At 44.5% G+C, this 27,418-nt stretch overlaps 1 protein-coding gene across 4 annotated transcripts; it reads left to right on the top strand.

Annotated features, from left to right (window-relative positions):
• The first annotated feature begins 497 nt into the window (after nt 1-497).
• On the top strand, nt 498-27,160 carry tent5c (terminal nucleotidyltransferase 5C). Of its 4 annotated transcripts, none has more exons than XM_069888387.1 (2): nt 498-516; nt 22,832-27,160. In XM_069888387.1, exon 2 carries the CDS (start codon nt 22,856-22,858, stop codon nt 24,008-24,010), a length of 1,155 nt encoding a protein of 384 aa, XP_069744488.1. In that variant the 5' UTR covers nt 498-516; nt 22,832-22,855; the 3' UTR covers nt 24,011-27,160. The 4 variants fall into 4 exon arrangements, with proteins under 4 accessions (XP_069744488.1, XP_069744485.1, XP_069744486.1 ...); XM_069888384.1 differs by lacking the exon at nt 498-516 and adding an exon at nt 17,977-18,347; XM_069888385.1 differs by lacking the exon at nt 498-516 and adding an exon at nt 18,340-18,424.
• The last annotated feature ends 258 nt before the right edge of the window (nt 27,161-27,418 follow it).

The raw sequence follows: 27,418 nt of genomic DNA, 5'->3' as shown, positions 1-27,418 counted from the left end.
AAAATCAGGCAGACAAATTTACCTTCACCTTCCTCGAGCACACTCGTCCTCATGGCAGCATTCTTTAATTGACTACAGGCCAAAAAAAGACAGGTTAGCACAGATTCTGTTCTCTGTAAACATTTGTACTCACTTCTATTGTAATAAAAGGTTCTAAATACATGTGTCCTAGAAAGACCAGAGCAAACACTTTTTAGAGCATCTAAGAAGATGAGAAGTGACTTAATAAGAGGCTGTGTTGTGTGGTTTTATGTTAAAAAGTGACTGTTTGCCTTAGAGAGCCAAGGTGAAGGTGGACAGCTGAGAGTGGGAGACGGACTGAGCATGTGCAGAAAATGATCTAAAAATTTCTGGACTTGGACAATAAACCACCACTGGGTGGTGCTGTGGAGTGGAAGGAGGCCCAGAGCATGAGTCATGGTCTGGAGGATAGTTTAGAATGTTGGGATTTCAAAAAGGATGAACATTCCGAAGGCAGCCAGAAGGATCCGGACCAAGCCAGTGGTTCCTCTCTCTGTAAGCAACACAAGACAACTTTGAATTTTGTGCTCTCTCTCTCTCTCTCTCAAAGATCTTTTGGCTTCAGTTTACCAAACAAACTGAATTTTGTTTATGATCTTTGCTTTGGTTGAGATCGATGTTTTATGTTTTGTGTCTAAGTTTTTCTGTGGGCTGGTTGGAAGTTTAGCTTAGATTTTAATTCCATATGTTATATTTAGGCTGGGGAATTTATTAGTTTTACACTGTTATAGAAATTTGCATAGTAACCAGTGGGCATTGTCAGAAAAGGGGAATTTTGAATGAAAGTTTGAGGGTGAATTTTTTTGTTAATAAAGCAATTGATCGTCTTTACCACTGTATGATATGCCTTCTTTGTGATTGCTGGTTTGATCTTGTAACATAATTTGGAATCATCTGGGATCAAACCAATTTGGAAGCTTTAGGGGCGATTGACTTGTGCTTAGTTATCAGTCATCTGAGTTTGACTCAACCTCCAGCTTGAAATTAAAAATAAAGGGTGAGTGTATAAATCACCAGCAGAAAAACCAGCAACTATGAATATTGACCAGTTCATCGCTAACCCTTCAGTGGTTAATTTAAAAATGGCTAAAAAGTCAGAACTGATGGTTATAGTTGGCAAGTTAAAACTTCTTACAGTAAGAACTGGGATGAAAAAGAAGGAAATTGCCCGAAAGATTGTTAAGCACTATGTAGGAAAGGGGGTATTTGAAGAAGCTGCATTAGAACAGTTTCCAAAGGAGAAAACTTCAGAGGAAGTAAAGTTGGCTTTGAGAAAACTAGAGTTAGAGGAAAAAAGAGAGGCAGAAAGGAAAGCTGAAGGGGAAGCAGTAAGGCAGGCAGAAATGGAGGAAAGGGCAGCTGGAAGGGAGGAGATAGAAAGAATGGAAACATGAGCTAGAACTAGCTAAATTGAGGCAGACCCTAACCCAAGGAGAGGGAGAAGCCCAAATCCCACATGCTGGTCAGGAGGAGAGGTTTCTGGACAGTAGAGAAGTGAGACTAGTTCCTCCATTTGAGGAAGCTGAAATAGACCAGTATTTTCACCATTTTGAGAAAGTAGCTGTAAATTTAAAATGGCCACCAGACCAGTGGTCACTCCTGCTACAGTGTTCTTAAAGGGAAAGCCCAACAGGTGTACTCGTGTCTCATGGTACAACAAGCAGCTGATTACACATTTGTAAAGCAGGCTATATGCCGATCTTATGAACTAGTCCCAGAGGCTTATAGACAAAAGTTCAGGAATTTATAAAAGGCAGCAACCCAATCTTACCTGGATTTTGCTTATAGGAAGGTTGTGTGTTTTGATGGGTGGTGTGCCGCAATGAAAGTAGAAAATAACTGATTTATTGAGGGAAATCATTCTGATTGAGGAGATTAAAAATTGTGTTCCTGATGATATTCAAGTGTACTTGGCAGAGAAAAATTGGCAAGAATTGGCTAAATTCACAGAGGAATATGCTTTAACCCAGAAGCCTAAGTGGACACCAGGGAAAACCTGACAAAGGAATACTGATGATAATCCAAGTAGGGTAGAAAGAACATCTAGAGTGAGGTTAAAGGAATAGAGGAAGAGAAATGGGTGAAGGAAAAAGTTTTGAGTGTTATTTGCCAGGCGGTTTAGCAGAGGGTAAAGTCATACCTGCGGTGAAACTCACAAGTAAGCCATTGGTTTATGAGTCCAAGAAGGATTTGGAAATCTACTCTGCATGTGCCATTAGTAGAGGCATGTCTAGAAAAAAAGGTAGAGGTAGAGAAAGTCTGTGATGATCCTGTAGTGGAGGCAAGCATCAGGACAAACCTAACAGCTTTGCTGTTGTCAAGAGAAGAATTAATAGCTAGACAAAATCATAATCTTGATCTTGCTGGGATATGAGATAAGATTCTGTCTAACCAGGAAATTGAAACTGTGCCAGTTGGTTACGTTGTTCAAGATGGAATATTGATGAGAACATGGAGATCACAAGTGATACTTGCCAGTGAAAACTAGGCGGTAATAAGGCAAGTTGTAATTCCCAAAAATTACAGGAATGAAATATTAAAGTTGGCTCACAGTACACCTTTAGGAGGTCATCTTGGAGTAAAGAAGACGGTAGAAAACATAAGCAAACAGTTTTATTGGCAGAAATTAAGAAAGGATGTTGTGAACTTTTGTAGAACTTGTCACACTTGTCAACTGGTGGCCAAGCCTAATCAAGGACCACCAATGGCACCTTTACAATCCATCCCTGCTTTCGGGGAGCCCTTCTCAAAAGTGATAGTGGATTGTGTTGGCCCATTGCAACTCCTACAGCTCCTAGAACGCTTCCATCAGCGCTGTCTCCGCTCCATCCTCAACCTTCATTGGAATGACTTCATCACCAACATCGAAGTACTCGAGCTGGCAGAGTCCGCAAGCATCGAATCCATGCTGCTGAAGACCCAACTGCGCTGGGTGGGTCATGTCTCCATAATGGAGGACCATCACCTTCCCAAGATCGTGTTCTATGGCGAGCTCTCCACTGGCCACCGAGACAGAGGTGCACCAAAGAAGAGGTACAAGGACTGCTTAAAGAAATCTTTTGGTGCCTGTCACATTGACCACTGCCAGTGGGCTGATATCGCCTCCAACCGTGCATCTTGGCGCCTCACAGTTCGGCGGGCAGCAACCTCCTTTGAAGAAGACCGCAGAGCCCACCTCACTGACAAAACCCAACCAACCAATTTTCCCTTGCAACCGCTGCAACCGTGCCTGCCTGTCCCGCATCGGACTTGTCAGTCACCAACGAGCCTGCAGCAGACATGGACATACCCCTCCATAACACATAAAGGGGATGGATAATGTAATAGCAGATTGTTTGTCAAGATGTTAATCTGGGTAAATATGAATCTAATTACATATCTATTGTAAAAAAGTTGAGTGTTTATTTTATTTATGTAATACTTCCATTAATTGTTAAAAATTTGTTCTTGTGGACCAAATTTTTTTTTAGCAGGGGAGGTGTTAGAGTTCTGTGTTACCTATGTGTTGTGTGGTTTTATGTTAAAAAGTGACAGTTTGCTTTAGAGAGCCAATGTGAAGGTGGACTGTGGAGAGAGTGGGAGACAGACTGAGCATGTGCAGAAAATGATCTAAAAATTTCTGGACTTGGACAAATTTCTGGACTGGGGGTGCTGTGGAGTGGAAGCCCCTAGCATAAGTCATGGTCTGGAGGACAGTTTAGAATGTTGGGACTTCAAAAATAATGAACATTCTAATGGCAGCCAGAAGGATCTGGACCAAACCAGTGGTTCCTCCCTCTGCAAGTAACACAAGACAACTTCAAATTTTGTGCTCTCTCTCAAAGATTTTTTGGCTTCAGTTTACCAAACAAACTGAATTTTGTTTATTATCTTTGCTTTGGTTGAGATCGAAGTTTTGTGAGTCTTGTTTGTTTTGTGTCTAAGTTTTTCTGTGGGCTGGCTGTAAATATAACTTAGACTTTAATTACATATGTTATATTTAGGCTGAGGAATTTATTAGTTTTACACTGTTATAGAATTTGCATAGTAACTAGTGGGCATTGGTAAAAGGGGGGGTGATTTTGAATTCAAGTTTGAAGGTGAATTTTTGTTAATAAAATAATTGTTCATCTTTACCCCTGTGTGATATGCCTTCTTTGTGGTTGCTGGTTTGATCTTGTAACAAAACAAAAGTCTGGGCCCACAGGAATCCACCTGTCACCACAATTACTCCACAGCAGATGCAATATCACTGCCTCTCCACTCAGCTCTGGATCACCTCGAAAACAACAATTGCTCTTCATCGACTACAGCTCGGCCTTCAATACCATTATGCCCTCAGTGCTGATCAAAAAACTACAAACACTGAGCTTCTGCTTTCCCCCTCCACTCCGCAACTGGATCCTTGACTTTCAGTCAGTATGAATTGGAAACAATGTCTTCTCACTGATTATCAACACAGGTGCACCACCAAGGATGCGTGCTTAACCCATTGCTCTACTCCTATACATCCATGACTGTGTGGCCAGGCATAATTCTAATGCCATCTTCAAGTCTGACGATGACATCACAGTTGTTGGCAGAATCACAAATGGCAATGAAGAAGCGTACAAGAGGGAGATAGATCAGCTCGTTGAATGGTGTAATGACAACAACCTTGTACTTAATGTCAGCAAAGCCAAGGAGATGATTGAGGACTTCAGGAGGAAGTCAGGGGAACACGGCCCAGTCCACATCAAGGGTTCAGTAGTGGAGAGGGTCAAAAACTTCAAATTCCTGGGTGTCCATACCTCTGAGGATGTTTCCTGGAGCCTCCATGTTGATGCAATCACAAAGAAGGCTCACCAATGGCTATATTTTCTGAGGAGTTTGAGGAGATTTGTAATGTCACTGAAGACCCTTGTAAACTTCTCCAGGTGTACCGTGAAGAACATTCTGGCTGGTTGCATCACTGTCTGGTATGGAGCCGCCAACTCTCAATACAAGTATAAACCCCAGAGGGTTTTTAACTCAGCCTGAAAATCACAGGCACCAGGCTTCACTCCATCAAGGACATCTGCATGAGGTGGTGTCTTAAAAAAGCATCCTCTATCCTCAAAGACCCCCACCACCCAGGCCATGCCCTCTTCACTCTGCTACCATTGGGGAAGAGGTACAGGAATCTAAAGTGGCACAAGGACAGATTCTTTCCCACTACCACCTGATTCCAAAGATACTGCCTTACTTTTCATGCCCTCTTATTGTTATTATTTTATTTGTTTTATAATAATGCTGTAAGATGGTTAATATATGAATGTTTACATAATGATGCTGCCACAAAACATCGAATTTCATAACTTGTTTGTGACAATAAATCCTGATTCTCTTAAGATTGAGTTGCAGAGATAGGGTGGAAAGTCAGCACCTTTTTCCCAGGGTGGCAATGGAAAATACAAGAGGGCACCTGTTGAAAGTGAGGGGAAGGAAGTTTAGGGACGATGTCCGAGGTAGGTTTTTTTTTACATCAAGAGTGGCAAGTGGCTGAAATGCATTACTGGAGCTGGACTAGGAGGCTGGTTCAATATGGACATTTAAAAGACTTTCATGGACTTAATGCTGCCCAGTTACACCTGCACCCCTGGTACAAATGAATGGGCAAAAATGGCCTGTTACTGTGCTGTATGTCTAAAAATGTAAAGGTTGGCCACCGCTGGTCTGAAGCATCTGTACTTGGACAATGTTCCTGACAATAAATTCATTGCCAATATATCATTGAAAGATGGGAGATGAAGGGTTGATTTGATGGACTTGTTCCATTCAAAGGGCAATGCAGCATGGAAACAGGCCCATGGGTCCAGCGAGAGAAAGTCAGCAAGACAAACAGTGCACTCTCTAGAGAAAAGATGCAGAATCCAAGGTTCGAGACAGAGCGCTTCATCAAGCTCTGAGCAAAATAGGTCCAGCTCGTCCATTTTGGATGGAGGGGCGTGGCTATTAAATAAGAAGACAGTTTTTCATGAATAGAGTGTTTGAAATGTGGAACAGATTTCCACAAATACCTCGTCCTGATGGGCAATTCCAATGTGAGACTGATGTCTTTTGCCAAGACAGGTGGATGTGGATCTGGATGTGGTGGGTTGGGATGTGGATCTGGATCTGGATGTGGATGTGGATGTGGTGGGTGGGGATGCAGATGTGGATGATGTGGATCTGGATGTGGTGGTAGGGGATGCGGATGTGGATGTGGATCTGGATGTGGTGGGTGGGGATGTGGATCTGGATGTGGTGGGTGGGGATGTGGATCTGGATGTTGTGGATGTGGATCAGCTGGGAAGTGGGTCAAGCAATTGTACGGTCAATTCTTGTTCCTTTTAAGGCATTGTTTTAGGGTCATTTTGTGTGGTTGCCGATTTCCTGAACGGAGTGTCCCCTCTGCACCACTGTCGGCTGCACCGCTGTTTCTGCGTCAACTTTTGCTCAATCCTACTTGAAAGTAACAGGTTGCAAAGAATCCGTTCTGTTTAAGATGATGGGCGAGTTTCTGGCAGCCAGAACATAAATCGGGAAGAACCTTGTCAAGTCCGTGCAACTCGAATGGCAGAAAAGGGCGAGTTTTTTGCGAATTGTCGGATTGCGAAGTCGCTGTGGACGGAAGGTGAAGGTGACCCTGTGGATGGGAGCGATGGAGAGAGGCTTCAGATCCGAGCACATGCAAGGAGTGGCGTTGCGTTCCTGCCGGACTTGTTGCGGCTGGGAGTTCGCTTCGCGCCCCCGCTTGCAGTTTGCTTGGCCCCGACGGCAGAGGGGGTATCGACCCCAGCTTTCGACCTTCAGCTTGGCTTGTCGCCCAGAGGGCTGACGAAATGGTCGTCATGGGGCCAGATTGACGCACGGATGACAAGGCGGAGAAGAGCGGAGACCCCGCTCATCCCGGCTGCTTGGGAGAGCGGGAGGTGCGAGGCGAGAAAGAGCCTGACGAGTGGCCCAACTTCTTGAAATATTTGGGAACCTCACGACCGAGCTGGGGCTGGAAGTTTCTGAGCCCAGCCCCACTGCGCTGTTCGCAGAGGTGAGTGGAGCTGGAAGCGGGTGGCGTCTCGGTGCGTGAACATTTCACGAGCACAGAGTGACCGAGTGGAGCAGCACTGAGTCGAGGTAGAATGCGCTCCCTTTGGACACGAGTCGCGCGATGCCTTTTCGTGTCTGGCGATTTGGGCCAATTCAGTTATTGTTCGCCGCTTGATACGTGAAATTGTCCCGACATGAGGTGGACGTGACTTGTTCAAAAATTCAAGGCAGGGAAGGTCAGACCCACTGAGCAGGTGGGGAGGGAAAGTGAAGCAGCGTTAACTTGATCCCTGGACCAACCCTGTGTCTTTCCTCTCGCTCTCTCCATAAGACAAAATGCAGACGCTCTGCCCCCTCTTCTCCATTTGATGAGGTTTTCGAGAAGCTGTGAATCCAGGTCCACGTCAAGACAAAGTGAACGATCCGTCTCTCTGCACCATTTGCTGCATCGGTTTTTGACAGACCTTGGCCAAGGTACGAAAGCGGCTCGTTCACCCGAACGCCCCTTGAACGATGAAGTGCAAGTTGACCTCCGCCGACCGACTGATTTGGAAGAACACCTTGTTCGCCAAAAGTGGCCGCAAAGTAAGAACCATGGCCAGGTCCGGGTCTGTTCTGGGTCGGGCAGCTCGGGTCGCCAAACTTATGCCTGTGCTTGGATCATGGCATTGATATTTACCGTTTCCACGAAGTTCTTGTGTGAGGCCGATCGGGGTGTTTCGCGCTGTGTCTGCAGGAGGGGTTCAGTTGGCTCCTTTAGGACCGAGAATGAATTGAAAACGCGACACGTTAGGAACTCCCAAGTTGCACCGTGAGTGATGGATGGGTCCTCAAAACAACAGGCAACACGGGGAACCTTCCCATCCCCACTTACGTGACCAACTTCACGGGGAACCTTCCCATCCCCACTTACGTGACCAACTTCACGGGGAACCTTCCCATCGCCGCTTACGAGACCAACTTCACGGGGAACCTTCCCATCCCCACTTACGTGACCAACTTCACGGGGAACCTTCCCATCGCCGCTTACGAGACCAACTTCACTGGGAACCTTCCCATCCCCACTTACGTGACCAACTTCACGGGGAAGCTTCCCATCGCCACTTACGAGACCAACTTCACGGGGAACCTTCCCATCCCCACTTACGAGACCAACTTCACGCGGAACCTTCCCATCGCCACTTACGTGACCAACTTCACGGGGAACCTTCCCATCCCCACTTACGTGACCAACTTCACGGGGAACCTTCCCATCGCCACTTAAGAGACCAACTTCACGGGGAACCTTCCCATCCCCACTTACGTGACCAACTTCACGGGGAACCTTCCCATCCCCACTTACGTGACCAACTTCACGGGGAACCTTCCCATCGCCACTTACGAGACCAACTTCACGGGAAACCTTCCCATCCCCACTTACGAGACCAACTTCACGCGGAACCTTCCCATCGCCACTTACGTGACCAACTTCACGGGGAACCTTCCCATCCCCACTTACGTGACCAACTTCACGGGGAACCTTCCCATCGCCAGTTACTTGACCAACTTCACGCGGAACCTTCCCATCGCCACTTACGTGACCAACTTGAATCAAACGTTGGTGGACAAGGTTGAATGTTACTCGGACCACAGGAACTTTCATTTGGCCTCCGGCGATTAACCTTGAGAAATCAGAGAGACTTAGGGTAGCCCTGTAAGGGACAGAAAGTAATATATGTACCGTGAAATGCTTGCTCATGGACCACCGGCCATGATTAACTGAATATTTCAGAGAACACAATATATCTGATCAAATAAAGATGGATAAAGGAGGAACTGTCATATAATGGGAACAATAGAAATGTCCCAGCACGTTTATCATGGTTAATTCAAATAAACACGGTCTCCGGAGACATTCACAAGATCATTGCAGATCAGTGCTAAATCCATTGTAATTCGACTAATGGGTTTCCAATGTCCTCCGATTTTGTTAACGGTTTGAATATTTGCTCCCTTTACTCAGACGAATAATGAATTTTCTGTTAAAAGCTCAGAAGACATGGGAGCAGATATAGGCTATTCAGCCCATCGAGTCAGCCCCGCCATTTGATTATGATCTGACATCACTTTTTTGCATAGAATTCCTTACGTCAAGCCTGAAGTTATGTTTTAGCAGTTGAACCCGTTTTCCCGGTTTTACATCTACTGTTTAATGTAATGTTCTGAGTTATTTTTTCTGCATTCTGTAATAAAAGTTTGTTGATTTCCTAAACTTCCACATTCATTTAAAAAACATCAGCACATCCCAGTTTTTTTCTTCTGAACCAGGCCCTTGAATCAAAGCTCAGATGTGTCCTTTTGCTGCTTCTGTCAGGCCTCATCCAGTTTCTTTTAGTGGGGTGTTACCTTGTGTTATTAGATATTCTGACTGTTGACTTCTTTTTGGCTGAATTCTTCCAAACTCATGCAAAACTCTTTGAGAATCTTTCTAGGATGTGAATTCACACCACCTGGTTTCCTTCCCCAATTGGGAATCATAACAGCACAGAACAGTCCCTTTGGCCCCACTAGTTCATGCCAACCAAGGTGGGATCTGGGAGAGTCTCTATGGCTGCATTTTTAACTTTATTTTCGAGATGCGGCACCACTACAGGAGCTGACTCCACCCAAATACATCCAAGTCACCTATTAATCCCGTGTGTTTTGGGAACATCCGAGGAAACTAGAGCACCTGGGGGAACCTGCGCAGACATGGGATGAGCCTTGTGGACAGTGCGGGATTCGAACCCGCGTCAGTTGCACTGTAATAGCGTTACTGCATCATGCCGCCATCTCCTTCTTAACATTTCTTCCAAACATTTCCTGTCCATCTGTCTGTTCAAATATTTTTGAATATTGTAATTACACCTGCTTCTTTATCTTTCTCTGGCAGCTGTTTCTAGATACGGCCTCACTCTGAGTGAAAATGGTACCCTTCAGGTACCCCTTAAACCTCACCTTGAACACCTTACATGTCACCTTACGTAATCCCTAGGCTTCAGGTGGTCTGTGAGAGGAAAGATTGAGAAACTCTGCCTTAACCCTATCCCCTCTAGTTCAAGCAGCTAAATAAAAAGACCGAGCATCCCACCTCATGATTTTACAAACCTCCCAAGGTCACCCCTCAGCCTCCTGTCCAACCTCCATTTATAGCTCAAGGCCTCTTGTTGCAGCCACATCCTGGTGAATCTCCTTTGCATCCCTTTCAACTTTCATTGGTTATTTCCATGTACAATTAATTCTTTAACTTCGAAACAGCTCCTTCTAATTCCACCTTTTCTCTGTCTGGCACAATCTGAATTTTGGTACAATTTCTGCTTCTGAATCAAGGCTCCTTGCTGGACTATGTATTTGGTGCCTAGCTTACAACCCTGACTTCCTCACTGTATATGTGATAATAAACTTGTAAAACATGTGAAACAAGCATAGTTTTTACCCCTAGCCCTAAAACACATCTCCAGTACTGATCGATTACCACTGCAATCAACTGATGTCGGTCTGAGTTGGGTTTCAATCCTAGGTCTTACCCTAATTCCCACACTTTGTCACCTTTTAGCCATCTGTGTGAAATATTTGAAAATGGTGATGGTGTTTTTCCCAGACCATGAGCTAATAGTTTTCAAATGAGAATTCCTGATGTCATTAATTTCCATTCATTAACATTTCAACTTATTAACATTTCTAAATGTCATTTTGGAATCCAATCCAAAATTGGCAGAATTAAGGTTCAGCTTTATTAATTGAGGCTACTTGACACCATGTTTTCTTTGTATTAAACATATTGCCACGTGGTAATTTGTACAATGAGTTTGGCCACTTATGGTGCTTGACATTAATTCTTGGTTTTTGGCTTTCAGGCCAGCAGTGGCCTCTGTTTCCCCTCCTCTCATGGTGCATGGAACACACAGCACTGGGCTTCATTTCAGGACTAGGTACCATATTACTGCAATTTAAAATCAATCACTCATTTTGCTTCCTTTTTTCTATGAAGTTTGTGGTGAAGTGGGGGAGGGGGGGTGGGGGCAGAGGTAAAAGATCGGCCACTCCAGCTTGGTTCACTGGGCTCTGCTCATCTAGTCGTTTGGTTGTATTTTAGATTTTACATGGAACTAAAAAGCAATGAAAAATACTTAAAAATTTACAGACACGAAACTGAATCTTCTCAGTTTTTCATATCTATCCCAGAATGAAGAATGATTCTCTTAAATCCATCCCATCTCCAATGACCCTGTTTCTGGCATCGCTTTCCCCTCTCCGTACCACTATGCCTTTCTTTTTAAAACATTTTAATGAATTTGATAGAGAGAAATATTGCATGTGGGTGGGTAATAGTTTAGATATGAATTAATTATTTTGTTTTTATGTAATGAAAGACAGAGTATGGGTCACTTATCAATTCAACATTGTCTGAGATAATTCTCCAAATAAGTGAAAAGTTTTAATGAGAATTTCACCTCATATTCTAATAGTGAGATGCACATTGTGATGATCTAAATAGACCAATCTCTTCTTATGATCAAACAAAAAAAGAAAAACCCACAATGCTTTTCATGTTGGCTTTTATTATTCTGTCTAACATTTAAAGCAGTAACCTAAAAACCATTTGACAAATCCCCTAGTTTTGTTGCATAAATCCCTCCCCTTGTGCCCGGATATCTGGACAACCTCCAAAGAATGCAGGATGTGTTATGTCACCTTTGGCATTTCAAGTGAAGACTAATTCTTGTGTTTTTTGGATTAAAATCATAATTCATTTAAAGAAAATAAATCTCTCCTGTTGAAACTACTCCAGTAATTAAGAATCCTGAATAAATACAGACTCTGTATGTTACATGAACGTTAAAAAAGATTATATTGTTTGTTTGAATCTTACAAGTCTCCGAAAATAAAGAAAAAAATCCTGTCCTGTTGAAACTGCTCCAGTACCTTAACATCTCTGACCACACTAGGTGCTCAATAAATTTCATACCATTGCTTTTATTTCATCTCTTCAATAATTTAATGCAAATAGATTTGCATATTTACATATTATTCTTTGGGACTAAAGCACAAACCTTCTCAGGTGTACAGTGTTTTTATTTAAATGAATTATGCAGCTGAAAACTTTAAGAAGATAGGGTAACCCTTGTCTTTCTTCCCAGATCCCAGGTTGCCAGCCCTCCAGGATTGTCTTGGAATTCAAGTTCAATCATGTTATTCTCTTCCCTGGTGGCGCACCCAGGAGAAAACTCAGACAGGATAAAAAATGTTCTGTGCATTTGTAAATATCTTTGAACATTTCTATAAAGATTATGAAAATAGGGGGAAAATGTATGAGTTTTATGAGTTTGAAAATATATTTATTCATGAGATGTGGATTTCTCTGAAGATGCCAGCCATGGTATCCTTGAACAGATAAAGAACTACAACATAAAGTGGGACTGGAGTCTCAAATAGGCCAGACTGTGCAAGGACATCAGATTTTCTTCCCTGAAGGACATTAATGAACCAGATTTATTTTCACAACAATCCTGGCATTTTATTATTTCCAATTTATTGAACTACTTGAATCTAAAACCCACTGTTATCAGTGGGAATGGAACCCGTCTCTGGAGCTAAAGTAGAAGCTTCTGGCTCCTGGGCTTGTAACTTAACCACAACCCCATTCAACTGTAATGAATCCCTAAAATGAGCAGCAAGGACTGTCTTCCCTTTCCAGGACCCATATTTTCAGGGTTGAATTAGTGTGGGTAAAAAGGTAATTCCTCCCAAAGACAGAATTAATTTGTAAGATATTTACAATTAGACTGTTTTAAACTCTCATTGAGAAAAAAAGTTCTGAATCTAGAAGTAATTAAAAACTTTAAGCAGAATTCTGGTCAAAAATCAAGCCTGGGAATATGTATGTGAACAGTTTGGATACACGTTATAGTTTATATATCTTTACTACCCCAATTACAGAAATTCCTAATTACTATCTCTTTACGCATTTCTCATCCATAGGCAGCCAATCAGGAGCCAATCACAATCCTTTTTAGCTGAATGTTTTTGAATGAAAATGTACTCAAGAACAAAGTTATTTTATTTTATGTTTAGTCATAATTTATCTTCCTTGTTTGTAATGGAAATTGGTTTTAAAAGTTAGCAACTTGTGCTTTCAAAAGAGTTTAGAAAAGTAAATCATTCATTCCCATTTTGCCGTAATATTATAAAAAGAAGAGGTAATGGATAAATTACTGTTCTACAATAAAACAATACAAACATTCTCAACAGAATTGCAGAAAGATCACAACAGGGAAGGAGAGGATACATCTCATCAAGTCTAAACTACATCTACCCTGGCAATCAAGCTGGACCCACTTCACACTCTTGCCGTTATTTTCCATTCAAGTTTTCAAACACCACAATCAAATCTGTCTCTATTATTCCCATGACAATGCATTTTTGACTCTAACCACTAATTATATTTCAAAGTTTTTCCTTGAGGTTCATTCTTGTGCAAATCACCTATATTCTGACATTCCCTAGTTCTTCATTCTTCTTCCTAAAGTGAACAGTTTCTCTCGATTTCCTCCATCACGACCATTCATGATTTTAAATTTTTCTACCATTCTCCCAATCTCCTCTGTTCAGTGCCAGAGCTAAACAAGCTACAGTTTAGGGCCTCACAATCAACAAGGGACCTCAAAAATAGATGAATACATGTAAAAATTATTTTAATAATTACTTTTTTTTCAGGCTATATTTGGATGGGGAGAAAATACAAAATTCGGAAGTGCAAAGGGGCTTGGAGGGTCCTCATGCAGGATATCCTATGCCATCGGAACTCTGTAATTAGTAAGGGATTGCTTAAGGTGGGATGTGAGTGGGAAGGGAAGGTTGAGAATCACTGCTCTAGACCCAATTGTTACTGAAATATTTTGCTTGAGAAAAATTGTCATTGGGCCATTTCCTTTAGCGTCTGAAACCGTGCACATGACGAGTCAATGAGGGATGATTAAAGCAGTGGTCTTCAAACTTTTTCTTCCCACCCATAGACCACCTTAAGCAATCCCTTACTAATCAGAGCACCAATGGCACAGGGACGCGAGTGGAAAGAAAAAGGTTGAGAACTGCTGTATTGTGGTAACTCCACATCTGATTAGGTTAATTGTTAGGCAAGTGGTCAGAGAAGGACCCCCCCCCCCCCCAATCCCAAGAAAGGCTTAAATCACAGGAACAAAATAAGCTTCCGTCTCACTGCTCCCAATCTTACACACAGTCCTGATGTGGAATGTGGGGTCGCAGTTCCACGTTCACCCGAGTTCAGGTGCTGTCTGTGTGGAGTTTGTACGCTCTCCCCTTGTCTTGGACCAACAGGTCGGTCGCCTGACGAAGGCACCCGAACCCCCCGTTGAAACGCCGGCGTCCGGGGCGGTGGAGGAATTGGCTGAGAAGAGCGCGTTGCTCCCACCCCCCTCCCATGGTTGGAGAGGGATTAAACTGCGATCTCACGGCGCCGGGCTCGTCTCCAACAAAAGGAGCGGGAGGCAGGGTCTGCCGCGCACGGAGCGAGGGGGAAGGCATCGCCAACGAGACGTTCGGTCCGGCGTCGCCGCTGAAGCGCAGACCCAGCGAGGATGGTCCCCAACTCCAGCCGCGTCTGTGTGTCCGGGAGCCGGGCGGGCTGAGTGCGGCGCTCCGATCCCCGGGATTCGGGACTCTGAGATCCCTCCATACCTCCGGCGTCTTCATTTTCACCTTCAGTGTGCATGCGCTATACTGGCGCGGCGGCCAGCGGGCCAACTCTAATATATATTTAATATGATCTTGCGGGCCAAATATAATTATATCCCGCGGGCCAGAGTTTGACATGTGTGCCCTAAAGGTTGACCACCAGGTTGGATCGGCAGTAAAGAAAGCAAATGCCATTTTGGCATTCCTTGCAAGAGGAATAGTGTATAAGAGCAAGGAGGTGTTGATGAGGCTCCATGGGACACTGGTGCGACCTCATTTGGAGAACTATGTGCAGTTTTGGGCCCCTTATCTTAGAAGGGATGTGCTGATGTTGGAGAGAGTTCAGAGAAGATTTAGCAGGATGATTCATGGAATGCGAGGGCTAACACGAGGAGTGTTTATCGGCTCTTGGACTGTATTAATTAGAGCATAGAAAAATGAGAGGGGATCTCAGAAACATTTTGAATACTGAAAGGATTGGACAGAGTGGATGTGAATAAGATGTTTCCCCAGTGGGCACAGTCTTAGAATTAGAGGGTACCCATTTAAAACAGAGATGAGTGGAAATTTCTTTCACCAGAGAGTCATGGATTTGTGGAATCCATTGGCATATCCATCTGTGGAGGCCAGATCATTAGGGGAGTTTAAGGAGGAGATTGATAGGTATCTAATTAATCAGGATATCAAGGGAAATGGGGAAAAGGCCAGCAATTGGAACTAGATGCGAGAACCGTTTAGCCCATGGTGGAGAGGTGGAACAGAGTTGATGGGCCAAATGGCCTACTTCTGTTCCTTTATCTTGTGATCTATACTCCATTATAACCTAGGATCGAGATTGAGCCAACCAAATAACTCTGTAATCAGTAAATGTGTTCATTTGAAAATCATCTGTACTGTAAATAATTTTTTTAACAAGGGGTCTCCAGTTTTACATAGTGTAGGGCCTCACCAAGTCTAAATCGGGCACGGCCTCTGTTACATGGCAACAATTCCAGCTACTTATGTACCTGAATTCCCTCAAAAGAACCCAAGAAATAGGAGTAAGCTTTCCGGCTCATGGAGCCTGCTCTTCCATGCAGCAAGATCATGGCTGATCGTCTCACTTGGTGCCATTTTCAACACAATCCCTAATCAACTGGATTCCTTTAACTTCCAGAAATGTGTTTGAGTCATAGAGCCTACATTGCAACATTAGCTATTTTTTAATCACCTCCTCCTGCAGCCCATTCCATTCTCTCATCCCCCTCTGTGCAAAAATAGGGACCTCTCTGGTTCCCATTCAATCTTTCCACCCTCACCTTAAACACGTCCTCTGGTTACAGATCCCCATGTTCTGGGCAACGGATTCTCTGCATTCACCTGATGTCTTCGTCTCATGATTTTGTACATGAGATCACCCCTCATCCTCCAACACTCCAAGGAATAAACCCTGAGCCTGCACCTCCTCTCCCTCTAGGCCAGACCCACGAATTCCAGCAACGTCCTTGGAAAGCTCATCTGTACCTCTCCAGCTTGTCCACATTTTTTCCTGGAGTGCAATACTCAAAACAGTTATACTTTGAATGAAGAGTTCCTTCACAGCCTCCATAGGTCTCAATTCCAAAGGTCCACTCTACCTTCTGCAGGAAGAAATTTCTCCTCATTTCTTAGACTTGTCCTAGACCCCAAATCAGAAGCATTTAGTCTCTTGCGTCCTTTACAAATGGTGTAAGTCATCCTGAAAACGTTTGAGTCAGCTTGACGTGTGTTCTACTGCGTGGTGCCCAGAGTGGACGCAGTATTCCGGCCATCACCAACCAATGTTTTACGTTGACGTTCTTGCTCTTGTTCTCTGTAGAAAGCTGAAACCCATGTGCTGCAGGTTTTGGTATTCCACCACTGCGGTCGCTGCAGTTTATTCCAGTTCCAAGTTTCATCTCGATTCGGTGCAAACTGAGATGACATCTGGACCACCGGATCAATGAGTATCTGGAGGTGCGATCTTAATTAGGAAGGTTCAGGTAGAGGTGAAGATCCCCCAAAAGGGGGAGCTGTTCGCCAGGTATGGGCTGCCGCTCACCTGGTTCAGCGCGGCGTGGGCAATGAGCAAACTCGTCCCCCTCTGAGGTTGGCTTTTTTTAAATGGCCGATAAGGAGGGGAGATTACCGCCCTCATTAAGATATTAAAGATAACCTTTGAAAGGAGATCTAGTATTAAATGGCCAGTAGTTTATTCAAGGTCAAAAAGGAAACAAGATCATTTTACAGATTTAAACATTTCTGATCGATTCCTGCGATGCCAAGCAGTTGTGAGAATCTTGAATCAACCTTACATGTCCCAACTCCCCCCACCGGCATCGGCCCATTGACCAGATCCAGCCAAAATCAGGAGGGACCGTCTCCCCTGGAGTACTTGAACTCATGATTTTAAATGCCTCTCCTCCAACTCAAATCAACAACCTGGTGAGCCAGACCACTGAGGGAGCAGCTGCAGCAATGGCTTTAGAAAGATCATGGAGGAAGCACAGCTTGGCAGAATATTTCAAAAAGGAGATTTTCTCCCCAAAATAGATTTGAATCACTGTAAATTATTTACCAAATCCATTCAAAGTCTTTTCACGCCCCCAGTGTCAATCATGTCCATAGATTCCCATCAGTGTGCAAGGGTACATTTGTTTCCTTGACGCCACCGCTGCAGCCCCTGTCACCTCTCCTCACTCTGTCTGTCTGTCTGCCCACCCACCCACTCCCGTGGCGCCTGTCACCCCTCCCCTCCCCTCCTTCCTCTCTCCCCCTGCCCCCTCTCTCCTTTCTGCTATCCTCTGCCCCCTCCCTCTCCTCCTCCCCTCTGCCCCCCTCCACCTCTGCGCGGGCCCCCCCGCCCCGCCCCTCTGCGCCCACCCCGCCCCTCTGCGCCCGCCCCGCCCCGCTGCGCCCGCCCCGCCCCGCTGCGCCCGCCCCGCCCCGCTGCGCCCGCCCCGCCCCGCTGCGCCCGCCCCGCCCCACTGCCCCCGCCCCCCCGCCCCTCCCCTCTGCCCGCCCCCCCCGCCCCTCCCCTCTGCCCGCCCCCCCCGCCCCTCCCCTCTGCGCCCCCCCCCGCCCGAATACAGGTTTCAGCGAAGCCACGTGTTGATCCCCAGATTAATCTCAACTTTTCTGGAGCTGCCGAACACAATTCACCTGCTTTCTCTAATTGCTGAGAGACGGTGGAGAAAAGACACGCAGCGTCGCCAAAACGGAGCGAGGTTCGCCCGTCAGCCCCGAATGTACCTGAGTGGGCCCCGCCCTCCCTTCGGCACGTGAGCAGCAGCCAATCAGGCGGGGCTCGCCTTCATTTCTATCTGCGGGATCCCCGCCAAGGAAATAGTGCAGAGAGGGGCTGCGGGGTTCGCGCGGATTCAGCCTGGTGCCGCCAAGACGCGCCAAGTCCCATCGCAAGGACATCGTCCTCGTTTGGCCGGAGTGTCTCTGTCCTCGCCGGTGAAAGCGGCGGGAGACGTGGCGGGGTGGAGAGCGACACTCGCCGGGGTGTGTGAAGCGGCCCGAACTCTAGAAAGGGCAGCGGAGGCGGCCGGTCGCCAGTCGCGGGGCTGTTGCTCGTGTCTCATGTAGGTGTCTGACCCCTCCCCCCCCCCTCCTCCCTCCTCCCCGCGGAGCCGGTTCGTTAGGGGTGGCCAAGGTGGAGGTGAGACCGCGCTCTCTTTCCCAGGTGACCGAATGTGGGCTTGTGCTGTCGCCACTTTCGTCTCCTGATGGGTTGAGGTTCTTTGTCCGAATTGTTTGAATCTTCGGGCCCGACGTGATGCGCAAGTTCGCCCACTTGAAAGTGGCTCCGTCCCGCTCCAGTGAAAGGACGGGCAGGTCGGGCGGGGGCTGGGGGCGGGGGGTCGGGCCGAAGGGCGAGCCGAGCCAGGCAGGTGAATGTTCACCTCGCTCTGCCTTGCAGCCGATTCGGGGGAAGGAGTTGGGGGTGAGAGCAGGTTGGTCTCGGCGGTTGCGGTGGGGAATGGAGTGAGTGCGAGTCGGCATCTCCTTCAAATGCGGCCATGTCAATGTCTCGGCAGCGGTGGAGACCTTTTCCCAAAGGGCCACTTATTCGACACTTTTCTCCCATCAGTTTAACTTTGCAACATTTGAATAGGAGTCCGTGAAATGAGAAGTTTGGGGTTGAGGCTTTAAAAAAATCGGAGGTTGAAAGTCTTGCTCGTCAAACGAACTTGGTCACCGTCAGGATGAAACGCTGCCTATAAAATGCATGGGTTAGCAAAGACAACAGACAAGCTGACACACTTGTGCTTTAAACTGGATCTTCATTGTGGATTTGTAAGAGTGAAGCTCAGGTGCATGGTATAAAGTTGCCCGAATCATCGGGAGGGAAAGGGGATGGAGAGGGTTTGGTTTAGTCATAGAGATGAGTTTTGCTTGATTCCATATTGATTGCCTTTCGTTCTTCGAATGGATATCAACCTGGTCCTAAGATATCCTGCTCTCCAGCAGCAACGACGGGAGAATGTGATTTGGGGAAGAAAAATTGAGTTCATGTGGATCAAGGCAGTGGGGTATTTCTGAGGGAACTGGGCACATCATTGGTCTAGAAGCTGAATATTCCGTGACCCGTGCTTCAAATTCCATTTGGCATCAGATGCAGTTGCGAGAAAATATTTTTAAGAGACTCTGCATTTGAGGTTTTTATTGAGGTAGTGGCAGGAATTAGCAAGAGAACTACTGCCGATCAGAAAACGTGGCTAAGACCGCAGTTGGCGTCCCTTATTTTGAGGGCACCATCACAAAAAGTAAATGGCGCCAAGGATCGAGACAAAATACTTCAAGGTGTAAATTGCCGATCAGAAAACGTGGCTAAGACCCCAGTTGGCGTCCCTTATTTTGAGGGCACCATCGCAAAAAGTAAATGGTGCCAAGGATCGAGACAAAATACTTCAAGGTGTAAATTGCCGATCAGAAAACGTGGCTAAGACCGCAGTTGGCGTCCCTTATTTTGAGGGCACCATCACAAAAAGTAAATGGTGCCAAGGATCGAGACAAAATACTTCAAGGTGTAAATTGCATAAATCGGTGGACGCTGGTTGAAGTGAAAAACACAAAATACTGGAGAAACTCAGCAGGTCAAACAGTCCTTTATGTACCCAAGGCAAAGGTACAGAACCAACGTTTCTGGCTTGAGCCCTTCGTCGAAGCGGGAGAAAATGCCAGCAAACCCGAGCAAGCGGGTGGGTGGGGAGTGGCGGCAAAGGCAGGAGATGATAGGTGGAGAAAGGAGGGAGGGGACAGCAGCGATAAGAGGGATGGCGGGGCTGGATGGGTGGAAGGACTGGAAAAGGGGGGAGGGGAAAGGAAAGGTGAGCAGGTTTAATGGAAGGCGGTGAAGTCTGTTTATACCATGTGGCTGGAGGGGGGCCCAGCTGGAAAATGAGGTGCTGTTCCTCCAACCTGTGGGTGGTCAGGGGGTGGGACAGTACACGAGGCTGTGGACAGGCATGCGAATGCCGGAGTGGGACTCAGAATTGAAAGGGTTGGCTACTGGGAGGTCACTGTGGTGGTGAATGGAGAGGAGGTGCTGAGCCAAGTGATCTCCCAATCTGCCACTGGTCTATCTAACGTCGAGAAGGCCAGAAAGGGAGCACCAGATGCAGTCGATCAATCCTCTGGACGTCCGAGTGAAGTGTCGCTTCATGTGCGAGGCCTGTTTGGGGCCCCAGGCGGCGGTGGTGAGGGAGGAGGTGTGGGTGCAAGTGCTGCATGACCAGCAGACACAGGGGAAGCTGCTGGGGGTACAATGGGAGGGCTGAGTGTACATGGGAATCGTGGAGGGAGCAGTCCCTGCGGAAGGCTGAGAAGGAAAGATGTCCTGTAGTGAGTTCGGTAAATTCCAGCAGGTGATGTGTTGGATTTGGAGGCTGGTGGGGTGATAGGTGAGGCTGAGGGGGATCCTATGTTGGTGCAACTGGGGGCAGAGGGGTCCAGGGCAGAGAAGTGGGAGATGGAGGAGATGCGGATGAGGGCCAAGTTGATGGTGGTGGAGGGGAAGCAATGCTTGTGGAAGAAGGCAGACATTTCAGAAAATCTGGACTGGAATCCCTCCTCTTGGGCACAGATGTGGCAGAGACGGAGAATTGGAGAGAAGGGGGATGGAATCTTTGCAGGGGGCAGGGTGTGAGGAAGGGTAGTTCAGGTCGTTGTGGGAATTGGAGGGTTGGTAGTTTGTCAGTGGAAACCTGGTCTTCTGAGATGGAGACAGATCCAGGAAGAAAGAGTGTTTATCAGAGATGGCCCAGATGAGTTTGAGATCAGGGTGGAAGTTGGCCACGAAGTGGATGAAGTGGACAAGCTCATCGCAGGTGCATGAGGCAGCCCTGATGTAGTCACTGATATTACCAGAGGAAGAGTTGGGTGGGGGTCTTGCCTGTATAGGCTTGCAGCATAGATTGCTCCATAGAAAGCCCACAAACAGGCAGGTGTAGCTGTGACCATGCAGATACCCATGGCTACTCCTTTGATTTGGAGGAAGTGGAATGAGTTAAAGGAGAAGTTATTTAGAGTGAGGACAAGTTCTGCCAGGTGGGGTAGGGAGGTGGTAGAGAGTGACAGGTTGGGTCTTTGGTCCAGGAAGAAGTGAAGTGCTTTGAGACCTGTGTGGGGGATGGAGGTATAAAGGGATTAGACATCCATTGTGAAGATGAGGCCGTCCAGTTCGGGGAATCTGAAATGAACTCGGGAGGTGTCTGAGAGCGGTCAGCTGGCCTTGGCAAGATAGAGGTCAGTGTGCCAGACCACCACTGCACCACCTTTGTCTGCAGGTTTCATGGTGAGGTTGGGATTGTTGTGGAGGTTAGAACATTGAGGAAGAGAGGTTGGAAATCAAAAAAGGCCCAGTGTGGGCAGCTAGCTGCTATTGGAAACCTTTCAATATTGTGTCTGTTTGCTTGCTCTATGATGGAATGCATAAAGGCAGGAGTTGTATTTTTTTAAACTGATGCCCAAGAGAATATAAAATTATTCCTGGATAACTGTTGAGTATAAATGTTTTTTCCTAGAAATGGTTGAATATCCTTGAAGGGAGTAACTGGGTAATGTACAGGATGTCAGTGGCAATGAGAAAGCTCCAGTAAACACATTAGCATTTGCAACACCCAAGAAATAGAAATGTAAAAGTGCACATTGCACTTCTTGTTCTTGTTGCAGATTTGTGTTAGTGCTTCATTCGATTAAAAGTAAAACCAATTCATTTACTCTGGTTGCATCAATGAAGTTTGATATCCTGCAGGCAAACTTTTAGATATTTAATCTCCAATAAATTTACTGTGGTTTGAAATAGCATATTTCTTGCTGTAGAATCTTGCACTGTTTCCACTCCCGACTGTATTTCTTACACTCGAGTTTATCATCAAAAAAACTTTGCTCTGAAGTATTTTGTCTGCCTTAAAGTTGATCTATAAATGCATGAATTGTCTTGCTTTAAACTACAGCTTTCTGATTATAAACTGATTTATCAAATTGTTGTTATTTGACGGTAAGCTGATTTTGTAGTTTGGAGACTGCAGTGAGAATTTTCACTTTTTTAGAAACCTGATAATATTTGCAGCAATTAATTGGGCTCCTTTGACCCATGGTGATTGAATAATTATTGTCGAGGTACCCTGACATGAACTTGAATGACCTTATTGGTTATTTGCAGTGTCATATTGTACTCTGTAACAAATTAACTACACTTTGTAAACAGAGAATGTGGATTGGTACCTAGTGAATACATTAACTCCACTGTCGCTATTCATTTCATCCTGGGCAGTGGATTTGCTGAAAGCCTAAGGGATTTTTTAAAAAAGTCTCGATGGATTATTGCCGTTAAACATGCCCAAATCCAGTTTTAATCTACCACAAACTACAGGCCTTTTTTAAATTCAAAAAAATCTGTTTCTGATGCAGTATGGTAAATGTACCAATAAATTAGTGGTCCTTTCTCACTCCTGAAAGATGATTGGGATACTTCTCTGGTAAATTCATGACTGTTTTGATCTCTTTCAATAAGTTGTATGTAAAAGTAAATGTGGTTATAATTTGCCTTTTTGTTTTTCAGCTGACTGAAGTCCAAAGTCTAAGTATGGCAGAGAATAAAGCCACCAGTGTGTTGAGCTGGGATCAAGTCAGCAGTTTAAATGATGTACTTACTGAGGTGGTACTTATTCATGGCCGTGGAAATTTTCCAACATTGGAAGTCAGGCTCAAAGATGTAGTTAAGACTGTGCGAAGCAGGCTCTTTGAAAATGGAATTCCAGTTCGTGATGTCCGTCTTAATGGGTCAGCGGCTAGCCATGTCCTAGTAAAGGATAATGGCTTAAACTACAAAGATTTGGACTTGATATTTGGGGTTAATCTACCAGGGGAAACTGAATTCCAGTTGGTGAAAGATGTGGTGTTGGGTTGTCTGCTGGAGTTTCTTCCAGAAGGGGTCAACAAGGAACGAATCACACCACTTACTCTCAAGGAGGCTTATGTGCAAAAAATGGTGAAAGTTTGCACAGATACAGACCGCTGGAGCTTGATCTCCCTCTGCAACAATAACGGGAAGAACATCGAACTGAAATTTGTGGATTCCCTTCGTCGCCAGTTTGAGTTCAGTGTTGACTCTTTCCAGATCATCTTGGATTCCCTCCTATATTATTATGATTACTCCGAGAACCCAATGAGTGAGCACTTTCACCCAACAGTGATTGGAGAAAGTGTATATGGGGACTTTGAGGAAGCACTGGGTCACCTTAGGAATACACTAATTGCAACCAAGACACCCGAGGAGATCAGAGGAGGAGGACTACTGAAATACTGTAACCTTCTAGTTAGAGAGTTCAAGCCAGCCAGTGAAGAGGTTATAAAATCCTTGGAGCGCTACATGTGTTCTCGTTTCTTTATCGATTTCCCAGACATTACTGAACAACAAAGAAAATTGGAAGTCTACCTCCAGAACCACTTCATTGGAGAAGAGAAAAGCAAATATGATTACCTAATGATCTTGAGGAATGTTGTGAATGAGAGCACTGTATGTCTGATGGGACATGAAAGACGCCAAACTCTCAACCTTATCAGCCTTTTGGCCCTCAGGGTGCTGGCAGAGCAGAACATCATCCCCAACGTCACTAATGTGACTTGCTATTATCAACCTGCTCCATATGTCAGTGATGTAAACTTTAACAACTATTACATAGCGCACAGTACCACCTCGTATCAACAGTCGTACCCGACCTGGCTTCCATGTAACTAATAAGTAATGCTATGTTCACAGTTGACTTTTGTGTGTGGATTGATACAGTGCAGTTCACCCAGTGGCTTCTTTCATTCACATTAGTTGAGAAGGGAGCAAACTCTGTGGCTGTTGTACATGTTGCATGTCTTAAACTGCAATGACAAGGATAATATGCACACTCCTTTTTGCTCTAGGAAAAATCCAACTAGAAATGGCATTACATTGTCTGGGATGTGCATTAGTAAAGGAGACCTCACACCAGCAAGAGTCCAGATAGTACACTTGTGGAAAGGTGACTTTTGCTTTCAGTGAAGCACATTCAAAATGAACATTTGTCTTCCGTGGACATTGGCAATGTATTTTTAGATCAAAGGAATACAAAGCAGTTTGAAAAATATGGTAGTAAAAGGAAACAAAATCTGATTTAATGTGAACTAAAAGGAGTGCATTTTGAGCAAATCGATTTTTTTGTACTTCGACCACAAAAAGAGAAATTTGAACTTTAATGTGCTCTTTTCAATCCAAGACCAGTTTCTCAGGAAGCTGGGGTGGGAGGGAAAAGTGGGTGTTAGTCAGGGAGAAAAGAGTATTGGTACATATTTGGAGTTTTAAGCTGCAAACTCCAACTTAAAGCGAAATGGCAGCGAATGCAATATTTTGGTGAATTTGCATGTAGTCTAGGCTATTGGTGTTTGAAGAAATTAAAATATGATCTGAACTTTTGCCTTCTAAATAAATGACAAAGCTATAATTTTCATTTGGAACCTTTTTGTTAAAGCATTTTAATAATGATCTGAACTGTCAAGATCATTTGATTGTAATGAAGAAGTCAGAACTTTGAGCTGAGAGTTTGATCATTTGCCAAATTTAGTTCGTGCGAATTCAGTGGGGCCTCCTTTGTGCAAGCTGCAATGTTGAAATCTCGGAATCCTTCTCGTTTTGATTCCGCTCCCTAGGAATCCTTCTCGTTTTGATTCCGCTCCCTAGGAATCCTTCTCGTTTGCCTGCCTGCATTAACATTTTAATCCAAACTGTGCTCCAAGTCAAGGCAAATGTGCTGAAGTCATTGAACTCTTTTCCAATTCACTAAAGTGGCTTTAGAAGGTATGGAGCTCCAGGTTTCACTTTTTGATTTGTGCCTTTTGCCCAATGAAGTAAAGATAGATGAAGCACAGATTCCAGTTTTCAGTCTCTGTAGAGTTGGCTATTCAAAGTTTTGATCACAGATTATAGACATTTGGATGGCTGAGTTCCAGTTGGAGGGGAAGTATCTTGCAGATGTGTTTGCACTAATGCTGAGTTTCAGTCTAAATCTTGTGAATTATTGATAGGAAAATTGCCCTTTGTATGGATTTGGATGCCTTTGGATTTGATGGTTTTGGGTATTGGTTTATTCAAGATAACTTGAAATTTGATTCACACTTCACTTCAGGACTTAAGTTCTTGTTCTGCTTGCTTTCTGAGGTAACTGATGGATTGATTTTGCACTTGACCATTTAAGGTAAATGAAGACTATTTCTTGAAGCCCTAGCGAGTGAAAGCCTAAGCAGGATTATGGTATTTGTCACCTGATACTAATTTCCCATTTTAAGTACTTGAGACAAAAAACAAAAAGGACAATCAGTTTATGAAAATTACCAAATGGCTAAATCCTCTTTTTGTGTTTAAAGATGAGTTTTTAAAATAAAAGTGTACTATTGATGAGTAAAAACACAGGGTTGCTGGAGGAACTCAACAGGTTTTGCAGCATCCATACCTGAAATGTTGGTTATAGCTCTTTCCTATGGATGCTGCGGGGCTGACGGAGTTTCTCCAGAACCTGGTGTGTGTTTACTCCAGTTGCAGTACCTGCAGACTTTAGTGCTTCACTCCTCGTGCTATTGGCAAGGCCTTGTCACACTTCATCACACTGAAAGGGTAATTAATGTAGTCAGTGCAGAAGTCCTAGTCCCACACACATTCCTGATTCAGTGTGAACATAGTATTGCTAGACTTTAAATGCAGGGACAATAGTTATTGTTTAACATGTACTTTAATAATAAAAAATAATTTGAATTTCCAAACACCAGCTCTGGAATACATGGAATTGAAAAATGGGATAAACTTTGCAATGCAAAGAATAGCCACTCTTATTTATTAAAATGACTATGCTTTCATCAAAAATCTATGGGCATGGGAAATTGGTGTTTTGTGCATTGGAGTTAAGAACCCTTGTAAAATGGTACATTGTAGAAAAGATTTATATTGCAACATCTTTTATGCAAAGACCAGGTTGAATCTTGGTTTGAATGTGCATAGAAGGAAATGTGTCCAATGTGCCAGGACATATTTTGCATATGGAAAGTTAAGTATTCTGTGAATTTTAGACTCTTGCATTAAATTCTCCTGTGGCACTCAGAATTTGGACCTTTGCAATGTAATTCTACAAGCAATGACAGCCTTCTGATATCTTGCACAATTTGGTGAGGGTGTTAATAAATTGTTTTATCTTGAGGCATTACAGTTGTACTTGGTCCTGTCCTCAAAACAAACACCCTATTATGCACTTTTTGAGAGTCACCGGTAAGTGACCTGAATTAGAAATACTGACCTTCTGGGGAGAGCAAGAGTTTTTTGGGGGTGGGGGGGGGGGGGGAATGAATGGCAGAGAGGGAATCCGTGATCGTGCTGCACAGTTAGTCAAGCCTAGGATATGGCCGATGTGCACAGTTACCACATGGTGGACTTAACAAAAATGATCACATCTCATGACTATTTTCAGGCAACTCTAAGTGTTCTCTAGTGCATTTAATCTTGAAATACATCATTAAATCAGATGTTCATTAATGTAGACAAGATCATGGAAATACTGGGTACTCACTTCATGTGCAGAGTCCAATTTTGTTTGAGTTTTGCACCCTCAAGTTGTCCTCTTACCAATGACAGGACTATAAAATATAGTGAGCTATCTCAAACCATTTCTTGTTTTGTGCTGAGATGGTAAAGTATGAATGTTGGGTCAGACCTCTCTCAAGTTGGTTGTATTTTTGTTTCCAGATTTACTCCGCTGTTATCGGCAGTGTTTGTATGTTTTGTTTTCAAATTATTTGTTGCTCTACATGCTTTGTACAAACCAAAGAACTTGTAGACCTTTGGTCCCTATTTGACAATAAAGACTACATCATGAAAGGTCGTCTCTCTTGTTTTTCTTAAAGGGTAATTAGCATATTTATTTTAAAGAAATAGAAGTAGGTAACAGTAATGGAACAGAAGAATAAATGTGTATAATCTGGCAGATTGCAAGCTAATAATAAGATTGCTAAATGACTATGCATCTAATTACTGTTTAGTGTCCAATACACCAATTTTGCTTTACTCTTCCTTCCTCCAGTTGTGTGTCTGTGAAGGATACTAAATTTTTTCCCATGTAGATTATTTCCTTCTCCC

The sequence above is a fragment of the Narcine bancroftii genome, chromosome 7 (genome assembly GCF_036971445.1).
Source record: "Narcine bancroftii isolate sNarBan1 chromosome 7, sNarBan1.hap1, whole genome shotgun sequence".
In the NCBI taxonomy this organism is placed as follows: domain Eukaryota; kingdom Metazoa; phylum Chordata; class Chondrichthyes; order Torpediniformes; family Narcinidae; genus Narcine; species Narcine bancroftii.
Note: the sequence above shows the minus strand (reverse complement) of the source record. Positions and strands in the feature narration are given on the sequence as shown.